General features: G+C 42.8%; 1 protein-coding gene across 1 annotated transcript in view; it reads left to right on the forward strand.

The window, feature by feature from the left end:
* Positions 1-21,620, forward strand: part of GATB (glutamyl-tRNA amidotransferase subunit B) — a 167,522-nt gene that overhangs the window by 142,877 nt on the left and 3,025 nt on the right. Inside the window, exons 11-12 of the mRNA XM_088448261.1 lie at positions 747-825; positions 16,186-16,320. Coding sequence (XP_088304387.1) covers positions 747-825; positions 16,186-16,320 — 214 coding nt within the window. The remainder of the gene's footprint in view (positions 1-746; positions 826-16,185; positions 16,321-21,620) is intronic.

The following is a 21,620-nucleotide window of genomic DNA, read 5'->3' on the forward strand; positions in this document are numbered from 1 at the left end:
AAAACTTCACTTTAGCAACTTTAAAATATGTTAGCACCCATTTTCGTGTACCCAAATTTGCTGGAACTACTTATTTTCACCAAAAAAACCTGCTAAATGCTATTCTTCACCAGTATGCAAAGACACTAAATAGTAGCTATTGAGATCAATTAAGTACCCCAAATACCTTCAGCAGGGCTATTTGGGGGTATCTCTAGTGATCCCCAATGTCAGTGCATCTTTTGGGGGGTGTCAGACTGATTTCCCCAAATCTGACAGTACATTTCGCATGTTAGAGTTTTGCCGGGTCCCGTTTTCGCAGATTTATAATTGAATACGGGGAAAAGCGGGGACGAGCGCGATACTTTTTCGCATTGAAAACCAGCGATGACGGCGGAGTCCAGCATGCGAAAAAGTACGGGACTTTTTGCCTGGAATTGAACATGACCCTATATTGGATGTGTCTTAGCGGTGAGATATCTTAGCCATTGGTACATTGCCCCTAAATGTCTGGTGTCACTAAGCAGCTGTGCATACCCATTTTCTATGAGCAATAAAATTCGATTGTTGCTTCTCATTCTATGAAAATGTGATGAAATACATTATTAGGTGTGAGTAGGATATATGATATGATGGATAATACCAAAGCTACTTATGCATTTCTAGGTAAGGCTGCATTGATTCTTTAAATGGTAAAACTATTTTTTTCTCAGATTTATTTATTTTTTCTGATAGACTGATGAATGATCAGTGTTTTCTGTTTGTAGTCTGATCAGCCCCTTCTCATTAGTTGAACTTCTGACACTTCTGGAGAATAGAGTCATTTCTTCATCTGCTGCTAAACAGGTACGTGTACAAAGTGCCTTTCCATGACTGTACACACGTTCTAGCTGTATCATGTAATTAGTTCATGTACCCTCTGTTTTCCCCACTGTCCTGCGCTGCAGAGCCCTATGGTGCCTAACAAAATAACAGCAATAATAATGGCAGACCTAATGTAGCCATCACAAACACACACACCGAAGGCAGCTATTTTGCAAGCAGATACTGGTTCTAAAACACTAGAAGTGTTACATCATAGAAATATTGTTGCATGACATCACAGAACTGCACTTCCTCTGCACGGCTGCATTTTTACACTATGATAATTGGCACTTGGGAAGTGTCAGGTGGACGGCATTCACATGAAAATTAATTCAACCCTAGAGATGACATCATTCTTACCTACCTATATACAGTAGTTGGGACCATAACATGTATTCTGACACCTTACAACTGAAATACATCTACAAAAACTGTCTTTATACTGTAGGTCAGTGATTCCCAACCACGGTCCTCAAGGCACACTAACAGTCCTGGTTTTAGTGATAGCCATGTTTCAGCACAGGTGGTTAAATCAAAATAACTGAAGTACTAAATGAGTCACCTGTGCTCAAGTGTGGCTATCCTTAAAACATGGACCATTAGTGTGCCTTGAGGACCGTGGTTGGGAACCCCTGCTGTAGGTTATATTGTATGTGGATTCAATCTTTTTTTATATCTTCTACCTAATTACGAGTTACCACATCAGCGACTGCAAACTCAATGTGCGTGTAAGAACATTCATAGCTGAAAAGTAACTAGCACATATAAATATGATTGTAGATTATAAACTATTGTACAAAAACCTGTACTCATTGTGCTGCTAGTGGGATGTGACGGAATAAATTGCATCTTCTCAGCTTGTCTGTACTTTCTGAAAATCACATTCTGCTATTTGTTCTGCTGCTTTTGTAAACTTCCTTCCTTTAACACAGGAATACAGTGAACTTAGGGCTTCTCTGATATTTTTCTTTCTAATGTTATCTCTTTGCTGGATATAATTATATTACATTATGCTATTAAGCAAAACAATTCTCTTACACTTTTTCAGTAGCACTGAGATTTCCATACCTGGATGATTGGAGGCAGGTGCAAGTTATAAATATGTTTAATCAGAGTGATGAGATATCACCTTTAAAGGATCTTTGCCGCTTTAAAAATGAATTCTAGATATTCCATACCCCTAATAATAATAATAAGAGTAGAACATTCCTAACGCCTTTCGCATAAATATAGCTTATTTAAGTATGGTTTGTATTCATTTTAATTATTCTGTAAACACTAATTTGGATTTAAACACACATAGGTGCATATTCAATTGGGCGCTAGGTTTAGCGTGGTAAAAAAACTTGGGCCTTATTTTGGATTAAGGCGTATATGCGCGCTCCCGATACCCGCAGTGTCCAATAAAAAAAGGGTAAGGCCTGGGGTTTTCAGCTCTCGTGTGAAAAAAAAACCGAAATGAAAAGAAAATTATACTTGCGTGTCCGGAGGTCTCTGCGGCTCCCGGTATCCTCCCCTCCATCTTGTCACTGGAGAGGGGGCTGCTGGGAGTCCTGAGAGCTGCTGGGAGAATCCAGGGGCTGCTAGGAGTCCTGAGAGCTGCTGGGAGGATCCAGGTGCTGGTCGGAGGAGCAAGGGCTGCTGAGAGATGTAGTTCTCCCAGCGCCCATTTCAGGGAGGACACACACACACTGGGGGTCACTCACGCACGCACTCATGCACACACACTCATCCTGCTGCAGGAGACCGGGTCCCGATGCTGGAGGAAGAAGACACAGCCTCGGAAGGTGAGTAATTAAGGGCTAATTGGAAACTTCCCATTGCTTAATTAGTCCCAGAGTAAAGGCCCCCATACATCAGCAATTGATTGCAGCAATCGTGCAATTTGCAATCGATTGTGTATAAACATATTTCCCTTTTTCAATCGATTGTGGCAATTCTGCAATCTGCAATCGATTGAAAAAGGGAAATATTTTTATACACAATCGATTGCAAATTGCACGATTGTTGCAATCAATCTCTGATGTATGGGGGCCTTTAGTCCTGATGATTTTTCCTAAAATTAACAATTTTTGGAGAGATCAGAAATCAGACTTGCTCTGGGGGTGCTCAAAATAGCAAAAATCCCGCCAGGGGTGTATCTTGGGGTCCACGCGCCCCTGGCAAACTAAGCCCCTCCAATGACTGCTTCTATTTGAAAAAATAAAATAACACACACTGGGGGTAGTTTAATTCAGACACCTGTAGAAATAGGGAGAATATTTTTTTTTCTCTTTTTAATATATATATCTTTTACAGAAACTCTATTGCAAACCACTATTTACTAATGCCAAAATACAGAGGAAAAGCTTGAAAACATAGCATCAAAACAAACATGCATTATGGGTAAAATAATTTACATATATTCAAATTGGACTGTACACTGCAATATGTTTTTTTAACTCTGCCATATAATTCACTGGTAAGACCGCCCACATGCATCCATTGCTATCTCACACACAATAATAAAAACAGCCCATAAGGATTATATCTTAATTCTGACACCTGAGTATCCACAATCTATAAAGATCATGGTCAATTCCCCATACTGTGGAAAAGATACATTTATTAGTACTTACACTGGGGGTAGTTCAACTTACACGCCTGTAGAAATAGGGAGACAATATATATATATACTTTTTTTTAATATATATATTTTTATATTTTTTCAGTTATAACACTTACTACATGCAAGCACTGTTTATTCATTTCTATATGTCAACAACACAGGAAAAGAGGGCATCAATAACAAACAAGGTGCATTGTGGGCATGATAATTTGCATATATGCAAATTATGTTGCGAATAGAGCATTGTGGTTGATGTGGTTCTTACACTCTTTTCCTGCAAGGTTGACATATGGGAATTAGTGAGTGGTGATTGATATGTGGTGGGTATTGTGGGAGAAGAGATATATTAGTAAAAAAAAAAATTTTTAAATGTTTCTGATATAAAGGGACATATAAGAAGCCTGATACACATTAACAATCAATGGAGGACACTGATAAGAGCAGAGGAGACAGAAGGAGACCAGGGATCATTTACTAATGACAGCTATCTGCGGCACACTGTGCAGAGCAAACAAGAGACCAGTGATCATTTGTTAATGATGTCGGGTGGCAACAGCGCCCCCCTTCGGCCGGCGCCCCTGGCGAGGGCCATCCAGGCCAATAGGAAGATACGCCCCTGAATCTCGCACCTGATTGAATAGCAAAAATCCTGCACCTGATTGAATAGCAAAAATCCTGCACCTGATTGAATAGCAAAAATCCTGCACCAGCCGGAAAAACCCCACAGGTGCTGGATTTTTGCTATTCTCACACCTAATTGAATATAGCCCATAGTTTTCATTACTGTTTTGTTTAATATCCTGCTGTGGCTGGAACCAGGACAGCTGCTTTAACGTTTAAGCCATTGCCCCTATCTATCTGACTGTTATCCTGGTACTAGAAATCACAGCAGTAAAACAATGGTTGGATGCCAATATGTCTCTAACCAAAGTGCTAATGTGTCATGGTGATAATACACACATTTAAAGTAGAGCTATTTTTTTTTTATTGTATTAAATGTTATCCTAACACTTTTGTACAGGGTTGCCCTGTATGTTCCCTCAAGGCCCAATGAGCTCAGACAACCTTTACTGCCTCCAGACAATGAACAGCTGTCTCCCCTAAATCCTCTGATAACTTGAACTTTCTGCCCAAACAGAGAAACTCCTACAGTGTTCCTTTGGCAAGGCATGACGGGACTGGTATTCTTTTGAGTAAGAGCAGTCCATAGAGATGATTAATGAAAGCATTATGAAATACGTGTAAATCAGCCTCATCTTAAAAATATTATATGTCAAGTGGTAAAAGACATGTATACAAACTTGTACAAATGTAAGAAATAATTAATGGAGACCAATATCAATTACAGTGCATGTTTATTAATTTAGCTATACAGTAGTTCTTCTCTCAAGCATTTTTACAGTGGAACTCCATAAAGCCAACTGTTGCTTGAAACTACACAAACAGTAAAGTGAGTTAACTTTTTTAACTATGTAGACATAGAAAATAGGCTTGGGGATAAATAACACTGTAGAAGTACAGTGTGTACACATTGTGGGAGCACAGTGGCACATTGGTTAGCATTGTTGCCTGACAGTCCTAATGTAATCTAACTAATTCCAACCAGGATCCTATTCGTGTGGAATTTCTATGTTCTCCCTGAGTTTGCGTGACTTTGCTGCCACAGTTCGAAACATATTAGTAGGTTAATTGGCTTCTGACAAATTAGAACAATAGGTTATGTGTGTGTAGTAGAGAATATAGAATGTAAGATCCACTGGTGCAGGGACTGAGGTGAATAACTACATATTCTCTGTACAGTGCTGTATAATATAGTTGGCTTTATGTAAATGTAAATAATAGCATCAGTTCTCTCACAATACTTACAAAATGTTTTTAAAGCTACACATGAGAGTTTTAACTTTGGTTCAGCCACTACAACGTCCACTATATTTGTCATACTCAAGGAGGATAAAGATCTTTCAATGTGTGGTAGCTATAGGCCGATCTCACAGCCCCACCTCTCTCCTGCCAAGCTTTGTCAACAAACCTAATACCTGGCTACAGCAGCTGATTCACCTGGATCAGATTGACTTCATCTCTGGCTGCTCGGTCCATGACAATACCAGGAGGTGGTCGCCCTGATCCACCACATCACTTCCACTACACCTCCAGCTTTACTTATGGCTTCAGGCACTGTGGATTTGCATGTGGAACGCTTAGTCAGAAGCTCTATGCTGCCTTTACCGTCTACATCCTCCCTTAAAGATGCCACGGATAGAAAGCTAGAAACTTGTCTCAAGTTAGTCTACTCGCTTTCTGGTGCTATAAATAGGTCGGGTATGGCTGTGCCTGGGTGGCTAAGGCTATCGAAGGATGGGCAGGGGCACTGGAAGAGAGCCGGCCATCAAACGTTACCAGGGAACAACTGGCATACATCTCCCATTATTCATAAAGCAGCCTCCTACGACGATGGGACGTCGTGGCTACAGATGTCCCATCTGGACAAGGGTCGCTACTTCTGGATTCCAATTTGGGAACCTCTCACGACAGATACCAGCCTTCATGGATGGGGCCCGGTAATCGGTCATCGTAACTTTCAGGGACAGTGGACAACTCAGGAAAGTTGCCTGCCCATAAACATTCTGGAGATTTGAGCAGTGTACAGAGCATTCACTCAGGCGCAGCATCTCCTCCGGGGCAGGCCGGTCCAGATCCAGTCCGACAATGCGACTGCGGTAGCCTACCTCAACCATCAGGGAGGCACGCAAAGCCGGGCAGCCATGCGGGAAGTGGCAAACATTCTGGTCTGGGCCGAAGATCATCTCCCAGCAATTTCGGCAGTGTTCATTCCAGGAGCCCTCAAATGGTAAGTGGACTTCCTAAGCCGTCAGGACATACAAGCCGGAGAGTGGGCTCTCCACCCAGATGTCTTTCAACTCCTGGTGATCAAATGGGACCTGCCAGAGGTAGACCTCATAGCCTCACGTCAAAACCACAAGGTCCCCAGGTACGGGTCCAGGACCAGAGACCCCTCAGCCACCTTCGTGGATGCTCTGGCAGTGAGGTGGGACTTCAATCTCCCATACCTCTTTCCTCCAATCTTCCTCCTCCCAAGGGTGCTTCAAAAGTTCAAGCAAGAAGCGGCATGGTGATACGAATAGCCCCGGCCTGGCCCAGGCGACATTGGTTCACCGATCTATGGAGTCTCTCCATAGACACTCCTTTTCCACTTCCTCTATGGCAGGATCTACTAGCACAGGGTCCTTGCCTGCGCCCGGACCTACATCATCTGTCTGTCAACGTGGCTCTTGAGTCTTCCCTCTTAAGAGTCAAGGGTTTCTCTCACTCTGTGGTCCAGACGATGCTCAGGGCGCGTAAGCCTTCCTCAGCCCGCATTACAGAGTTTGACACTCTTACTTTCAATGGTGTTCCCCCAAAGGCTATGACCCTACAGTTTTTAGGGTCTCCCAGGTGCTTGCCTTTCTCCAGGCTGGGTTAGACCTTGGTCTCCACCTGGCCTCCCTTAGAGTTCAGGTTTCTGCTCTGTCAATCTGGTTCCAGTGAAGGATTGCTCCCCTGCCTGATGTTAGAACATTCTTTCAGGGTGTTCTCCATCATCAGCCTCCTTTTGTACCTCCGGTAGCTCCGTGGGATTTGTCCTTGGTTCTCAGGGCTCTACAGGCTCCTCCATTTGAACCTCTGGACTCTGTAGATCTCAAGTGGCTGACAGCGAAGACGCCCTTTCTCCTCGCTGTCTCCTCTGCCCGCAGGGTATATGATTTGGCAGCACTCTCCTGACGCTCCCCATTTTTGATCAGGCTTGGTACCTCACTAAAGTGGTATCCCGGTTCCATTTGAATGAAGAGATTGTGGTTCTGGCCTTCCAGTTCCTCGGATCTTTTTGCAGGTGAGGCTTTCTTGGATGTGGTTCATGATCTTCGGATCTACGTGGATTGTACAAATTCCTTGAGGAAATTAGATTTTCTTTTTGTGTTGTATGGCTTTCTTTTTCTTACTTTTGTTAACTTTTTTTTCTTCGAAGTCCATAGGATCCACAAGGTGCCCGCCCTGACGCACCTGGCCTCATTGGGTATTTTTTTCTCTCTTGATCACTGATTCCTTCATCTTCTGGGAGAGTGTTTCTTAAGAGTAATGTTCTTCCTTCTCTTCTTTCCTACTCCTGCCTTGGGCCTGTTTACAAAACTGTCCCTACTCCTGCCTTGGGCCTGTTTACAAAACTGTCTCCCTGTGGCTGGGGTCGGGGTATATGTGGAGGTGGACTGGGGCATCCTCGGAGCTAAAGCTTAACTGTTTGGTGCCCGGATCACTGCAACCACACACCCCATGGTATCCTTGTGGATCCTATGGACTTCGAAGAAAAGAGCTAACAAAGGTATGTCTACCATAACTTAATTTTTGCTGTTGTCTGGTTCCATATAAACTACGCAATTTGTATCACTCCTCTTCTGTATACTGGACAAATTGTCAGATTACAGTAAGCTTCCTCCATATTTGGTAGGACTCCCGGTCTTAAACTGGGCATCCACTATGCAATTTTCAGATATATGTCCAATCTTGCTGGTTAGAATGAAAACCAGGTAATGTATGGGAGCAAATGACAGTTGTCCATTTGCTCACAAACACTGGAAAATAGCCAGAAATGGTTGTTCAGACAAATTGGTTAAAACACACAAATTTAACCAATTTGAACAATTTTTTTTGTCCCTTTTTCAGTGTTTAAAACCATATGATTGACTGTCATTTGCTCCCATACATTACCAGGTTTTCATTCCAACCAGCCAGATTGGACAGATATCTGCCAGAAAATTGTATAGTGGATGCCCAGCTTTAGAGACTCTGTTCTGAGGTGCATGCTCTTATAGTTTCTCTGACAGGCTACACTATTCTATTTAATTTAATTTATTTGTTATTACCACTTTGTCTCCCAGTTACTCTCAGTCATGTCAATAAACATCTGCCAGGTAAAGAGTGCTGCTGCTTGCCTCCTTGCTGTAGCATGGAAATTTCAGTCCCCTCCTTCCATGAATGATCTTCTAAATTAAATGGGGCTTATTTATGAAATGTAGCTTATGACTAATATACCTGAGACACCTCACAGTATCCCTTCCCCACTCCTCCAAGGCCACAGAGCCCATACATACATACAGCACCATGTGCAGCCGATGAGATATGTCTATGAACGGCGTCATTCACAGACATATCACTGGTACACACTGGCCAACGGGCAAACGATATATTGGCCGATCAATTGATTTCCCAATATATCTGACAGCGTTAGGGCTCTTCATTACTATTGTACTGTCTGACTGGCGGACGGCATGCCGCTAGTCTGAATCCCGATGGGGGAAGCCCAACGCGGGATTTAAGAATACCGACGCCTATCTTAATCCCAATGGCGAAATCCAATCCCAATGGCGAAATCCAGAAGGATGCCAGCCCGAATGAAGCTAAGTCGGAAGGCACCGACAGCTGTTAGCCGTGGGGGGGTAAGGTTTAGGCAGCGTAGCGGAGTTAGGGCTAGGTTTTTTTGCGGGGGAGGTTAGGTTTAGGCACTTGTAGGGGGGAGGTGGGGCACCACTGGGGGGGGGGTTTAGTTTTAGGCATGAAGGGGGGAGACTTAGGTTTAGGCACTAATGGGGAGGGTTAGGGTGTGAGGTGGGGAGGGTTAGGCTACAAGAAGGGAGGGTTAGGGGGAGAAGGGGGAGGGTAAGTATAGATACCCGACCCATGCTGTTATACCAACCATCGGAATGCCGCTGTTGGTATATTGAAAGGAGGCATCCCGACAGCTGGCATTACATACCCATTCCCCACATATATATCAAGTGTATTTTTGAATGCATCAAATGAATATCAGTGTGTATGTGGCCTTTTTAGGAATACTGTTAGTCCAGGGAATAATTATTCCTACAGTGTGACATTGGGATGGGTATCAGGCATTGGTTTTCCCACAAAACTGTTTTTATTTTGGTAAGTAAATTGCTTAAAATAATGTGTATACCGCACTTATATGCATGACAAATGTATAATTTTATATTTGCAGTGGTCATAGATTTCCTCTGTCCTGTAGAGATTGAGCTGATGTGTTCTTATTATGTGTATGTTTTAGAATAAATGTAAATTATTTTATAAGACAGTTTCATATTTCATAAAGTTACATAAGACTTCTGTATATTATTATTGATTTAAGAATAAAATCTACATCTATTCCTTTTTTTTTTATATATATATATAAAGGTTCCTAGCAGCCCTACATAAGTAGCTGCTTTCTGTAGCTTTATGGTTTATTATATTACATGCCAGAAGGACTCATTTTATTTGTTGTTTCCTTTCCAATAGATACAGATTAACCATCAGTAAACTAGACACCCGTCTCTTGCATAAGTATAACCCACGCTTCCTTTTTCCATTTATGTGAAAATAGAAGTTTAGAACTGGTGATTATAGAAGGTTTCAGAATTGCTCTTGAAAAACAAAAAAACAAAAACATTTCTTTGGCAGGAGAAAAAATCTGACCGTGTACTTAAGTGAATCGAAGAAGCATTTGTCAGTTAATGTTTAGTAGTAACACATCTATTCTTATTTCAGAGTGCATTAAATTATATGAGCAGCTTGAAGCCAGGATGATAACATGGAATTATGATGTACAGAATATAATCATGTCTATTAATACTAACCTTCAAAGTGCTGGAGGAAAGAAAATCAATGACATTGTACTCCATAGCCACACTTTGCTCACTAGTCACTAGTAAATGGATGAAACGTCTCATTGTTTGTCTGTGTACCTCATAACAATTAATAACCGTAACCACCGTAACCTCAACCAGTAGTAGCATTAAATATACCATGGTCATAACAAATGATTAATGTCATAAACAGGAATTCCATCTGGGCTTTATAAAGCAATGTTATTAAAATACAGGGGTCCATTTACTAAGCAGTTAGGAGACAGAGTGAAAAGTGATAAGGTGCCAGCCAATCAGCTCCTAACTGCCATCTCACAGGCTGTGTTTGAAAAATGACAGTTGGGAGCCGATTGGCTGGCACCTTATCACTTTCTTATCACTTTTCACTCTGTCTCCTAACACTGCTTAGTAAATAGACCCCACAGTCTTCATTCTAGCAATTCCTCTGATTCAACAAGTTGCTGAGATGAAGCTGTTTGTGTGCTAGAAGCACCAGAGCAGAGAGTGACACTCCAGACAAGAAAGAGGAACTGCACTCAATATAGTAGATTCACTAAGCTGTAAGATTGTGCAGTCTATTTCTGTTGCCACTGGTATCTGTGTTCCCAATGTCCGTTATACCCATCATATGCTGAATGCTGCACCTCTCCCCCATTGTAAATATACTGTACTCCTTTTTTTTTTTTTTTTTTTTTTTTCTTCATTTAAATTTGCCTTTCACAATTCTTCATCCACTGTATATTTACCGTGGACAGCATGGTTGCTCAGTTTTTTTTTTTTAATTCCCCTGTAATTGTCGCTTCTTGCTATTAGTGCATAGATTTATTTATTTTTTGCGGGGTGAAAGGTGATGTACTAAATCAGGTTTAAATAGTTGCTATGTACATAATGTGGTAATAAAACAAATCCACAATTTTGGGGACATTTTTGGAAAACATATTAGCCAGTTAAATAGTTAAAGTTGTTGGGGTTTTTTTTGTAAAGTTGATGATAACCCCTATGTGCATGAGCTTTTGTCACTGCAAGAGGGTGAACTAAAAGCAAATGTGTATTTATTTCATTGTTTTTCTAACCACCACCAAGAATTACTGTGCGGTAAGGTTCTTGCTTCGGCATTAGCTAAAAGCTGGTTTGTACAAATAGGTTTTCATTATAAAATCTGAACTTGAAAATGATGCATACTGGGTTTATTTGCATGGTTGAATTAAATGTGTAGAAATAATATGGCAGTCCAACAACGTATACATTTTAAAAAGTAGACAAACTATCTCATCAAACCCCTGTGTTCATTGATGCCAGGATGGGTGAGATATGGGCATTAGTACTTCCATCCCTGGACTTATTAACATCTTCTAAAACAGTAGCCAGAACCTCACATTGGGCCTGATTCAGAGATGAACATTCCTCACATCTCGGATGGGATGAGATCTGCTCATGCACTGATGCCGCACTGCGCATGTGCACAGATCTCATTCTGCAACATTATTCGTAGTGCCCTCAACACCGCAGCCTGATTCAAAGGCTGCTGCCATTTGCAGGTGGAGGAAGCGAAGGGGTGCATTTGACAAAATGGTGTTGTGTCGTTTTGGATGCAGAAGTCGCCCTGGAAATGGGCAGGTAGATCCCAGAGGCGGTGGTGCTCAGAGCGGTTCACTCCCAACCAGCAGATGGGGAATCAGCGACGGTGGCCCCTGGGGACTCCTGTTCGGTGGGAGGTATGGACGGTGCACATGGTGGGGGCCGGGTGGTCTATAAATATCCACATGGAAGAGGCTGATAGTGGGCACACATTTTGCACAGCCGGTGCAGGGAAACATACAGGCAGAAGAGACACAATAACAGCGCTGAGCTCCAGGTGCCCCTTATCTCCGGGCACACAGCACATGAGCCAGGCAGCGCAGACCCACTACGCAAACTTTTCCCAGCACACCACGCAGCTGTCACCGTACAGGGAGCTCAGAGTGACGGGGCGCTAGCTCCGGGCCGTAGCGGAGACTGTAAGCTTAAAGCGGCTTTGCGGGATACTCCGCTCGCGGGACACAAATGTCTCTCGGGCCGCCCTAGTCTCTCCACAACTGGTTACATTAACATGCGGTTTCACAGTCCTCCAGCTAACCTGAGCCCTGTCTCGGCCATGCTAGGCAAGACACGTTACAGCCAATTGCCGCAACGCTGTCCCAACGTGGTGTCATGAAGTTGCTAGACGCAGGAGCCAATCGTCACTCTCCACTTGTCACTCTCGGGGAAGCATTCCACCCGGGCTGCTCGACACTACAGTCAGCCAATGAAGCGGGATGGGAGGGGCCATCTGACAGCAGAGAGGGGAGGGAGGTAGACAGAGCAATAATTGCCTGGCTGCTGTCACTTAAAGTAACATGGGGCCAAGAGGCTCTGCCCCCACAGATTGTACGAGGTGCTGCTGCTGGAAGAAGCCCATGTGTACTCGGGGATCTCAAGGAACATTTCAGTAAAAAACCTGACCAAAATGGGTTCAGTAGTTCTTGAGTTTATCGGGAACATACAGTACATACATACAAACAAATGATTTTATAAGTACCGGTATTTAGGTAGATATACAGATAATACACAAGTATGGTGTAATGATTAGTGTTACTGCCTGACAGCACTGAGGTCATGGGTTCCATTCTCACTACGGCCCTAACTGTGTGGAGTTTGTTTATTCTCCCTGTGCTTGCGTGGGTTTCCTTCGGGTACTCTGGTTTCCTCCCACACTCCAAAAATATACTGGTAGGTTAATTGGCTTCCAACAAAAAAAATTAACCCTAGTGTGTATGTTTGTGAGCATGTAATAGGGAATATAGATTGTAAGCTCCACTGGGGCAGGGACAGATGTGAATGGTAAGATATTCTCTGTAAAGCGCTGTGGAATATGTGTGCGCTATATAAATAACTGGTAATAATAATTAAAGTATCATATAGTTACATTGGTAAATATGTTGCAGGGAACTGTGCCTGTGTGGGAAGAAACCAATTCTAATAAAGCTGATTCTCAATTGTGGCTTGGCCACACCTTCCACCTCAAACATTTAAGTAGGAAAATGTATTTCACCCTAATTTATTATAGTGATTCTCCAGCGAATAAAAGTAGAAGGGTATTACCGGTATCCTGAAAAATGGTGGTATCCCATAAGTAAAGAGGTCCTTGCACTGAGAGTGGTCTCCTTGGTTCTTGTTTATGAAGTATCCCAATATTTCAGCTGTAAAGTGTGGGGTCCAATATGCAGTCTCATTCCCGTGTTTCCCGTCATCTATCATTGTATTAGTTCCTAGAGCTTCATTTGAGGTGTGCACAATGCCTGGAGTAATGTCTTCAGGACAGCCACTGATTCTTAGATTATAATGGCCAATCTGTTGTCTATTTCTCTGAGCTCTGAGGAATACTCCTATATTTTGCAATTCTAACAGGTTATTGTCGGCATCTGTGCATGCACCAGGTCTGCTATCCAGAAAAGAAGATCGCTAATGCATACAATTCATCCATCTGTTGACGAACCACTCTATCTGTAAGATGAGCGGTAATTGGGTGGTGATCATGTGATAGCAAGGAAGTCTTCTGTCTCGGAGAGTTGTGGGCGTGTAAGCCAACTTGTTTGCTCGATCGTAGCGTGCTCGCAGAGATGGGACTTCTCTTGCACCCAGCATGGGGCAGGTGTAAGCCCGATACTAAAGATGACAGCTGCAGCCGCAGACTTAGGAACAGTGGGCGGGATAGGCTTCCACATGCAGTCACATGGATTTTTAGTATACAGAGACAGATTATCGCATTCGCATAAATAGGCTGCCACGGCCGTACAGAAAAGCAGCTGCAGGTGTATGTGACTCAGAGGTTTATGTATCAAGCAGCAACCAATCAGCTCCTATTTTATAGACTGTACTTGATAAATGCTGCTTCCAAGCCGATTGATTGCTATGGGTAACAACTCCACACTTTTCCTGCTTGATACATAAACCCCTCAGAGTCAGGCCCATAATGTCCAAGACACACAAAAAGGAACATGGGATGACAGGAAAAGCGTTTCGTCTCTGTGGCTTTGTCGGGAGTGCCCATGTAAAATCACAGGCATGTCATCCTTTCTGATCCTGTCATTCCTAACTGTATGTATATGCACAGATAGTTAGTGTTATTGATTCATTTTCAAACTAGAGGTCATGAATTTAGATATAGGTTCAAGCATTATTTCCTGGGGGTCTGCTTTGCAAAAGGCGTAATCCATCTATTGTATATGTCTGATTTCTGTGCATATAAATGTACAACTCTGTAGGTCCAATTTCCTTGTAACACTTATAGAAATTACAGCGTTAGAGAATTATAAACTAGAAAATGTGAGGCAGATAGCTCTTAGCGCTAGGATAAATAAAAAAATTATTTCTATTCAAATGACAATGGTAATTTAATGATCACATACGTAATTAAAACAACATATAAAACATATCAATCCACAATGTGCAGAATGGGGTACTCCAAAAAGATTAAAATCCAAATAAGATCTGTGCAGACCCAATAAAAGCATAAAAATACCCTTCTTCAAAGGGAAGGGAACATCTATAGTGAAATGATGAAACGTACCCAAGTAGGGTGCAATGGGACCCCTAGGTCACCAGTTCCCTTAAAATTCTGGATATTTCTAGGGGGTTATACACAAAGGGTCCCAAAGCTTACAAACGTCCCGGGGAGTTTCCTTAGTGGTCCACACACCTGCCGCCGACGTGTTTTGACCCACCGGTCTTTATCAAGGCATGGCTGGTGTGTGGGATGTGTGGCCTTAAATAAGGGAAGTGGCAAATACTTCCTGTGTAATTCCGGAACTGGGGCAAGTTAACCACTAATATAGAAATACCTCTAAATGCAAGTCTGCTGGATACAAACCGCTTTAAGTGCCAAATCCAGTAGGTCGGGCTATCATGGAGCAGACTGGTCCTACCATTGCACATATCTTATAAAAACGGCAATTTTGAAGATTTTGCAGCAACCGAAAGTGGTCGCGGACTTCACTTCTGGTTAAACGCTGTGTTACAGTCAATAGTTTCCCCCGTTATAGTTTAAAGTCCCGGAAGTTGTGTAGCGGCCATTTTTGGTATTGGCATATTCCACTAGTGAAGGCAAACACTAACACTAAAATTGATTTCTAATATGCTTAGATTGAGTAGGGGGATTGAAGTTCGCTGGCCGTTAGGGAAGTGGAGCTAATTCCATTTTCTTTTTCCCTTGCCGCGACCGGAAGTTGTTATAGGCTTCATAAAGTTTCCCCTATTCTTCTAAATGTCCCGGAAGTTGTTTTATGGCCATCTTGGATGTTGGAAAACATTCCCCATATCTCCAAATAGTGAACAATGTTATTGGGTATCAATCTTTGGGAAGGGTGGGGGGTAGAGATTCTCCATTGTATAATAATAGGAAAAAATTTGAAAAAAATGGTGTATTAATGTTCATAATATATAAATATAGATATAAAACAGAGATGATATATATAAAGAAAACATCCATACAAACTGGATAATCATATCGCACTAAAAATACAGAAAACCGCATAGGGGACAATGTTCAGAATGTTATCCTAGGGCTAAGTGCTATCTTCCTCACATTTTATATTTTATATGTATTATTGTTGGTCCTGAGGTGAGGGTTCTCAGCGCCCAGGAATACCCCACTCTAGTCTTTGTACTCAGCGTTACAGAATTGCCCTAAATTTCTCTTAAGTTTTGGGAAGTATGGACGTCATAGAACAACTGTAAAATCACATTCTGGGTCCTTGTCCCACTGGATGGAAGAGATATCTTTTACTACGATTTATTCTAATTCATGTTGATTATCTTATTGCTAAAAAGCAATTAAGATTTTTTTTCATTCAATCTGAAACTTAATTATGTTATCAAACCACTTCAGTAGTCTCATTAGTATAAGGGCAATTGTTAGATCACAAATTAGAATTACTGCAAAGTGAAAAATCTGTGATCTCACTTTAATTAAATAAGCATCAATCATAGAAAGCCCAAGAGAGAATTACAGGATATTTTGTGCTGTAGGTGTTCCAGGAGCTCTGCAAGGGGGGAAAAAAGACCCCGGCCCAGATTGTAAAGGAGAAGAATCTAGGACAACTCATTGATCGGGGACAACTAGAAGACATCTGCCAGAGAATTATTGATGGGCACAAAGAAGAGGTATTGTACTTTCTATATACCTGTCTAGCTACAGTTATACCCAGCTATAACCTTGCTGCTGGCACAGCAATTCGCGCCACGCATAGCATAAGACGCGCCGCCCGCGAGCGAATACGCACACTGTGTACGCAACCGCGCCTCCATAGGAATGCATGGTGCGATTGCAGTGCACACCATAGCGTACTGTAGCGCATGCAGGCACTTGGAATCGCATGGCACGATGCGTGCGCATGTTTGTGGTGTGATCAGCCAAAATTTAACTTGGCGCATCTGTATTGTTATCTCCTGACTAGTACAGTTACCGCATAATTCCTATGCATATTTAATTATTATACTTCTATTTAATGTGGTTCATTTACAAAGCAGGAGCAGTGCGGAGGTGTACTGTGCACCGGTTTGCCTGCCCTGCACATACACAGGTGTGCATGCTATTCCACTTTTAGAAGTGATGCTTTGCAAATGCATTTTGTAACATTTCTATAATTTTTCTTTGGTCTTACCTGTTATAAATAAAAAAAAATTTAAAGTTAAAACACTTTTGAAACCACTACTGTTTCCCCATCACTTTTTAAGATGCTACTTAGCAGAACCCCATTTCTGTGTACAATAAATAGTGAGAATTGGAGAAAACCCGGCCAATATGTATATTATGTCACATTTGTGCACTGTAGTTTTCTAGTTTTCATCTCATCTAACATACTTACCTTCAATATCTCTGATGTATCCTATCTCCTCTTAAATCTGCCTATATGTACAGGTTCCATAGATTAAATCTTGATCTCTCCTCTCTCGTTACCCGCCCTCCAATAATCTCTAACCTCGCCAACCCCCATTAAAGATGGGTACCCACCAGACGATATATTGTTCCAACGTGGGCTGGAACAATATATCGTGCACATAGTATAGTGTGTACACCTGATCCGTCGCTAACGATGGTCATTCATCGCATCGTCCTACCGGCTGTTCTGCACAGCAGATGGGATGATGCAGTGGCCGACGTCGTGCGGTTACATGCAGCATATAATGACACATTGCGCCATTGTACACCGGATCATGCAGTGTATACAGCGTGCCATGTATCGTTACATCACACCGTAACTGGGTGACACACAGTGTATAGTGTGTCGTATAGTGTGTACCCAGCTTAAGCCATCTTCAAACACTGTATCATCTACTCTGCAGAAGTGCTGCATAATATGATGCCACTTTATAAACACAGAGTAATCATAGTTATGTTATGTGTCCATATAAACCCAGTTTCCCAAATGTATTTGAAAGTATTGCTGACACTGGATTACCACCAGCTCCTGAGGTCGGTCAAAAATCCAGTAGTTTGTGCAAGTTAAACCATCGATGCCTCCATAAATCTCTACCCACTGACATACATTATAATATTTCCTCCCCCTAAACAATTTACTTTTTGCCTGTGAAATGATTAACTTTACTGCAACTAGCTACATTTGGTGTAGAAAGCCCCATTATACCCATACAGCCAGTTCCCCCATCCTCACAATAGGAGCTGTCTTGGTGTGTTAAACCATGCTGGTACCTGTTCCCTCAATCACACGTGCACAGAAGTGACAACATGGAGTACTTACACTGTGACTGCAGCACTTGTATAACCATTACTTGTATACTGTGTTCAGTATATACACTGTAATATAATAGGTGGAACTTTTGCTTCAGCTGTTGATATTATGTGTCTATAGCCAGTGATATGTTACTTGCTCTGCTCTTTTCTCTTTCAGTCCTTCCTTAAGGTGCCCATACACAGTGCGATGCACCGTGTAGGGCGACTGCCGATCCGTCGGGAGATGGATCATGCGGTCCCCGCAGAGCGCACGATATGCCGGCTCCCCCTCCCTCCATTTGAATGGGATCGTACATCGCATCCCAGATCAGATGGTTCTGCAGGAAGATCTGGGGATGTGATTTACGACCCCGCGGGAGCGCGCAGCACGATATCAGGTACGATATCATGCCCATACACGGCACGATATAGCACCTATATCGTGCAGTGTATGGTGGCCTTTACACATATATGCTCCAAATATATGCCCAGTATCACAGTGTAACATGAACATCTAGAAAATAGTTGTTGCACGTGAGCCCACACTGTTTAACAACCAGCACTATCATACAAGGGTATGCTGGTCGTATGGTAGGATAGGGATGCGGTCAATAGCCTGACCGCTGGGATTCTGCCGGTCAGAATGCCGGCGCCGGGATCCCGGCACCTGTCAGAATCCTGGTGCTGGCATTCCAACCACCGGAATCCCGAAGGTAAGTAGCAGGCTTAGGGGGAGGGTTAGGTTTAGGGTGCGAGGAGGGGTAGGTTAGGTTCAGGCATCAGGGAGGGAGGGTTAGGACTCAGACTGTCAGGTGTCGGTATCCTAACCATGTAGGGATGCCGGTGTCTAGATTCTGACCGCCAGGATCCCGGACGCGGGTATCTCATGGGATACACCACACTTATCACATATCACACAAACTACAATAAACCCTAATAGAAAAAAGTGTGCTCTATAAAGATAAATATTCTTACTTCTATACATACTTCAGGAACCACATACACATGTTGTGTGGTTGAGCATATACAACCTGGAGCAACTACAAATGATATGTATATGTACACATCCCAGCCCCATCTCCATTAGCAGCTGAGTGGAAAAATGCAGACAAAAATGATGTTTATAGCCCCTATAGGAGTAAATACTCGGTATTTGATGATGTTTGATTCAGAAAAAAAAAACATAAAAGTATGAAATTTGGAGGATCTCATATATATCATGCTCTTGTGAAACTCAGGATTTCCAATTAGAAAAGAAAAGCAGAAACCTGCAATTAAATTCTCACCTAAAGGTGAGTAATATATAATTGGAATAGACCCACATATTTTTGCAGCATACAGTATTTCTCATTTCCTTTACCTGTGCTATAGGGACTTACACAACTGACCCTTCAATGTGACTTCTAGGTGACCATATATTCCGCCAGCTTTAGATTGCTATAGTAAGTGAAAGGCTGCAGAGGCATAGTCATCCGTCTGTTTTTTGTATTTGTTATTGTTACAGTATATGTGCCCCAGGGGCATTTTAAGAGAGAAGGGGGCCCGTGTGCACTCCTCCTGCGGGTCCCCCTCCTCTCTCGCTGGTGACTAGCAGCCGACTGACGCGGCTGGCCAGCCACCGGAGCATTAGTAGGCTCCAGGCACTAGAGTGTGCCTGCAGTTTACTGCGCATGCACAGAACGCCGGAAAATGGCAGCGGCGGCCATTTTTCCAGTGTTCTGAGCAGCAGTGACACCCGACGTGGGACCTCGGACAGGTAAGTTTAAAAAAAAATATAGGTGCAGTGTGTGCGGTGCGGGGCCCCCCTGGATCAATCAGATTCTACTTAACACTTAACTAGCACCTTCTAGAAGATACTAGCTAGAATCTGATTGGTTGCTATGGGCAACATCTCTTCTAAAACACACTTCTAAAAACTACTTTCATTTTGGGGGCGAAAAAGTCCAAAGTTGGGGGACTAACTTAAAAACTAGCTAAATAAACTCCATGGGGCCCCCCAAGTATGCCCCAGGTGTTTTGAAGTTTGCAGGTAGTTGCGGCAAGTGGAATTTTTACGATTTTTAAAACTACACTTTAGCTACTAAAAAATAAGCTAGCACCCATTTTCAGTTACCCCAAATTTGCTGGGACTACTTATTTTGAGCTAAAAAAAAACCTGCTAAATGCTGTTCTTCACCATTTATGCAAAGACGCTAAATAGCCGCTATTGAGAGCATTTAAGTACCCCAAAATACATTCAGCAGGGCTATTTGGGGGTATCTAGAGTGATCCTCAATGTCAGTGCATCTTTTGGTGGGTGTCCGGCTGATTTCCCCAAATCTGACTGTACTTTTCGCATGTTAGAGTTTTGCCGGGTCCCGTTTTCGCCAATTTGTAATTGAATACAGGGAAAGGTGGACACACCCGCGATACTTTTTCGCATTGAAAACCAGCGATGTAGGCGAAAAGTCCGGCATGCGAATAGCACGGGACTTTTAGCCTGGAATCGCATATGCCCCCTAGTGTCTATACGCCATATGGTGCAAGACGCTAAGGGGTGAATTTACTAAAGTGAGAGTTTTTAGAAGAGCGTTTTAAAAGTGATGTTGCCCATAGCAACCAATCAGATTCTACTTAACATTTAACTAGCACCTTCTAGAAAATAATAGCTAATCTGATTGGTTGCTATGGGCAACATTCTACAAACTCTTACTTTAGTAAATTTACCCCTAAGAGAGGAGTAGTGTACTGTATTTTTCTCTATATGTGGTGTCTTAGTGCCATCACATCGGAAGCGAAAAGCCACTTACAATATACTAGAGACACTGGGCTGCGACATTAACATAGGAATTGGTTTTATACACATACAAAAGTTGCAGATTAAGCACAACGGAGCCTGGCATGAGAGAAAGTCACAGCCACTTGCATCTTCAGTCTGGCTTCCGTTCTCTCCACTCCACTGAAACTGCCCTCACAAAAGTCAGCAATTACCTCCTTGCTGCCAAATCCAAGGGCCACTACTCTCTGCTTATTCTCCTTAACCCCTCTGCTGCCTTCGACACTGTTGACCACCCTCTCCTGCTGCAAATCCTTCACTCCCTTGGTTTACGTGACACTGCTCTCTCCTGGCTGTCGTCCTACCTCTCAGACCGGTCCTTCTCTGTCTCTTCTCTTGACTCCTCTTCCCCACCACAGCCTCTTACAGTAGGTGTTCCCCAAGGTTCCGTCCTTGGACCTTTACAATTCTCCCTCTATACATCCTCTCTAGGTGAACTCATCAGCTCTTTTGACCTCCATTATCATCTCTATGCTGATGATACTCAGATCTACCTTTTCTCCCCTGACCTCTCCCCCTCTCTAATCACTTGTATCTTCAACTGTCTCTCTGCTATTTCTTCCTGGATGTCCCAGCAATTTCTTAAACTTAATATGTCTAAGACTGAGCTGATCATTTTTCCACCCTCCAACATAACTTCACTTCCCACTATTTCTTTAACAATTGATGGCACTCTTCTAGCCCCAAAGTGCTCTGTCTTGGAGTTATCCTGGACTCCTCCCTCTCCTACAAACTACATATCCAGAGCCTCTCACAGTCCTGTCGTTTCCATCTCAAAAATATTTCCAAGATTAGACCCTTTCTCACCCAGGATGCCACCAAAACCCTCATACACTCACTGGTCATATCCAGATTGGACTACTGTAACCTTCTCCTATCTGGCCTCCCCAACTCCCATCTCTCTCCTCTCCAGTC

Source organism: Taudactylus pleione, unplaced genomic scaffold (assembly GCF_031769625.1).
Source record: "Taudactylus pleione unplaced genomic scaffold, aTauple2 ptg000021l, whole genome shotgun sequence".
NCBI lineage: Eukaryota > Metazoa > Chordata > Amphibia > Anura > Myobatrachidae > Taudactylus > Taudactylus pleione.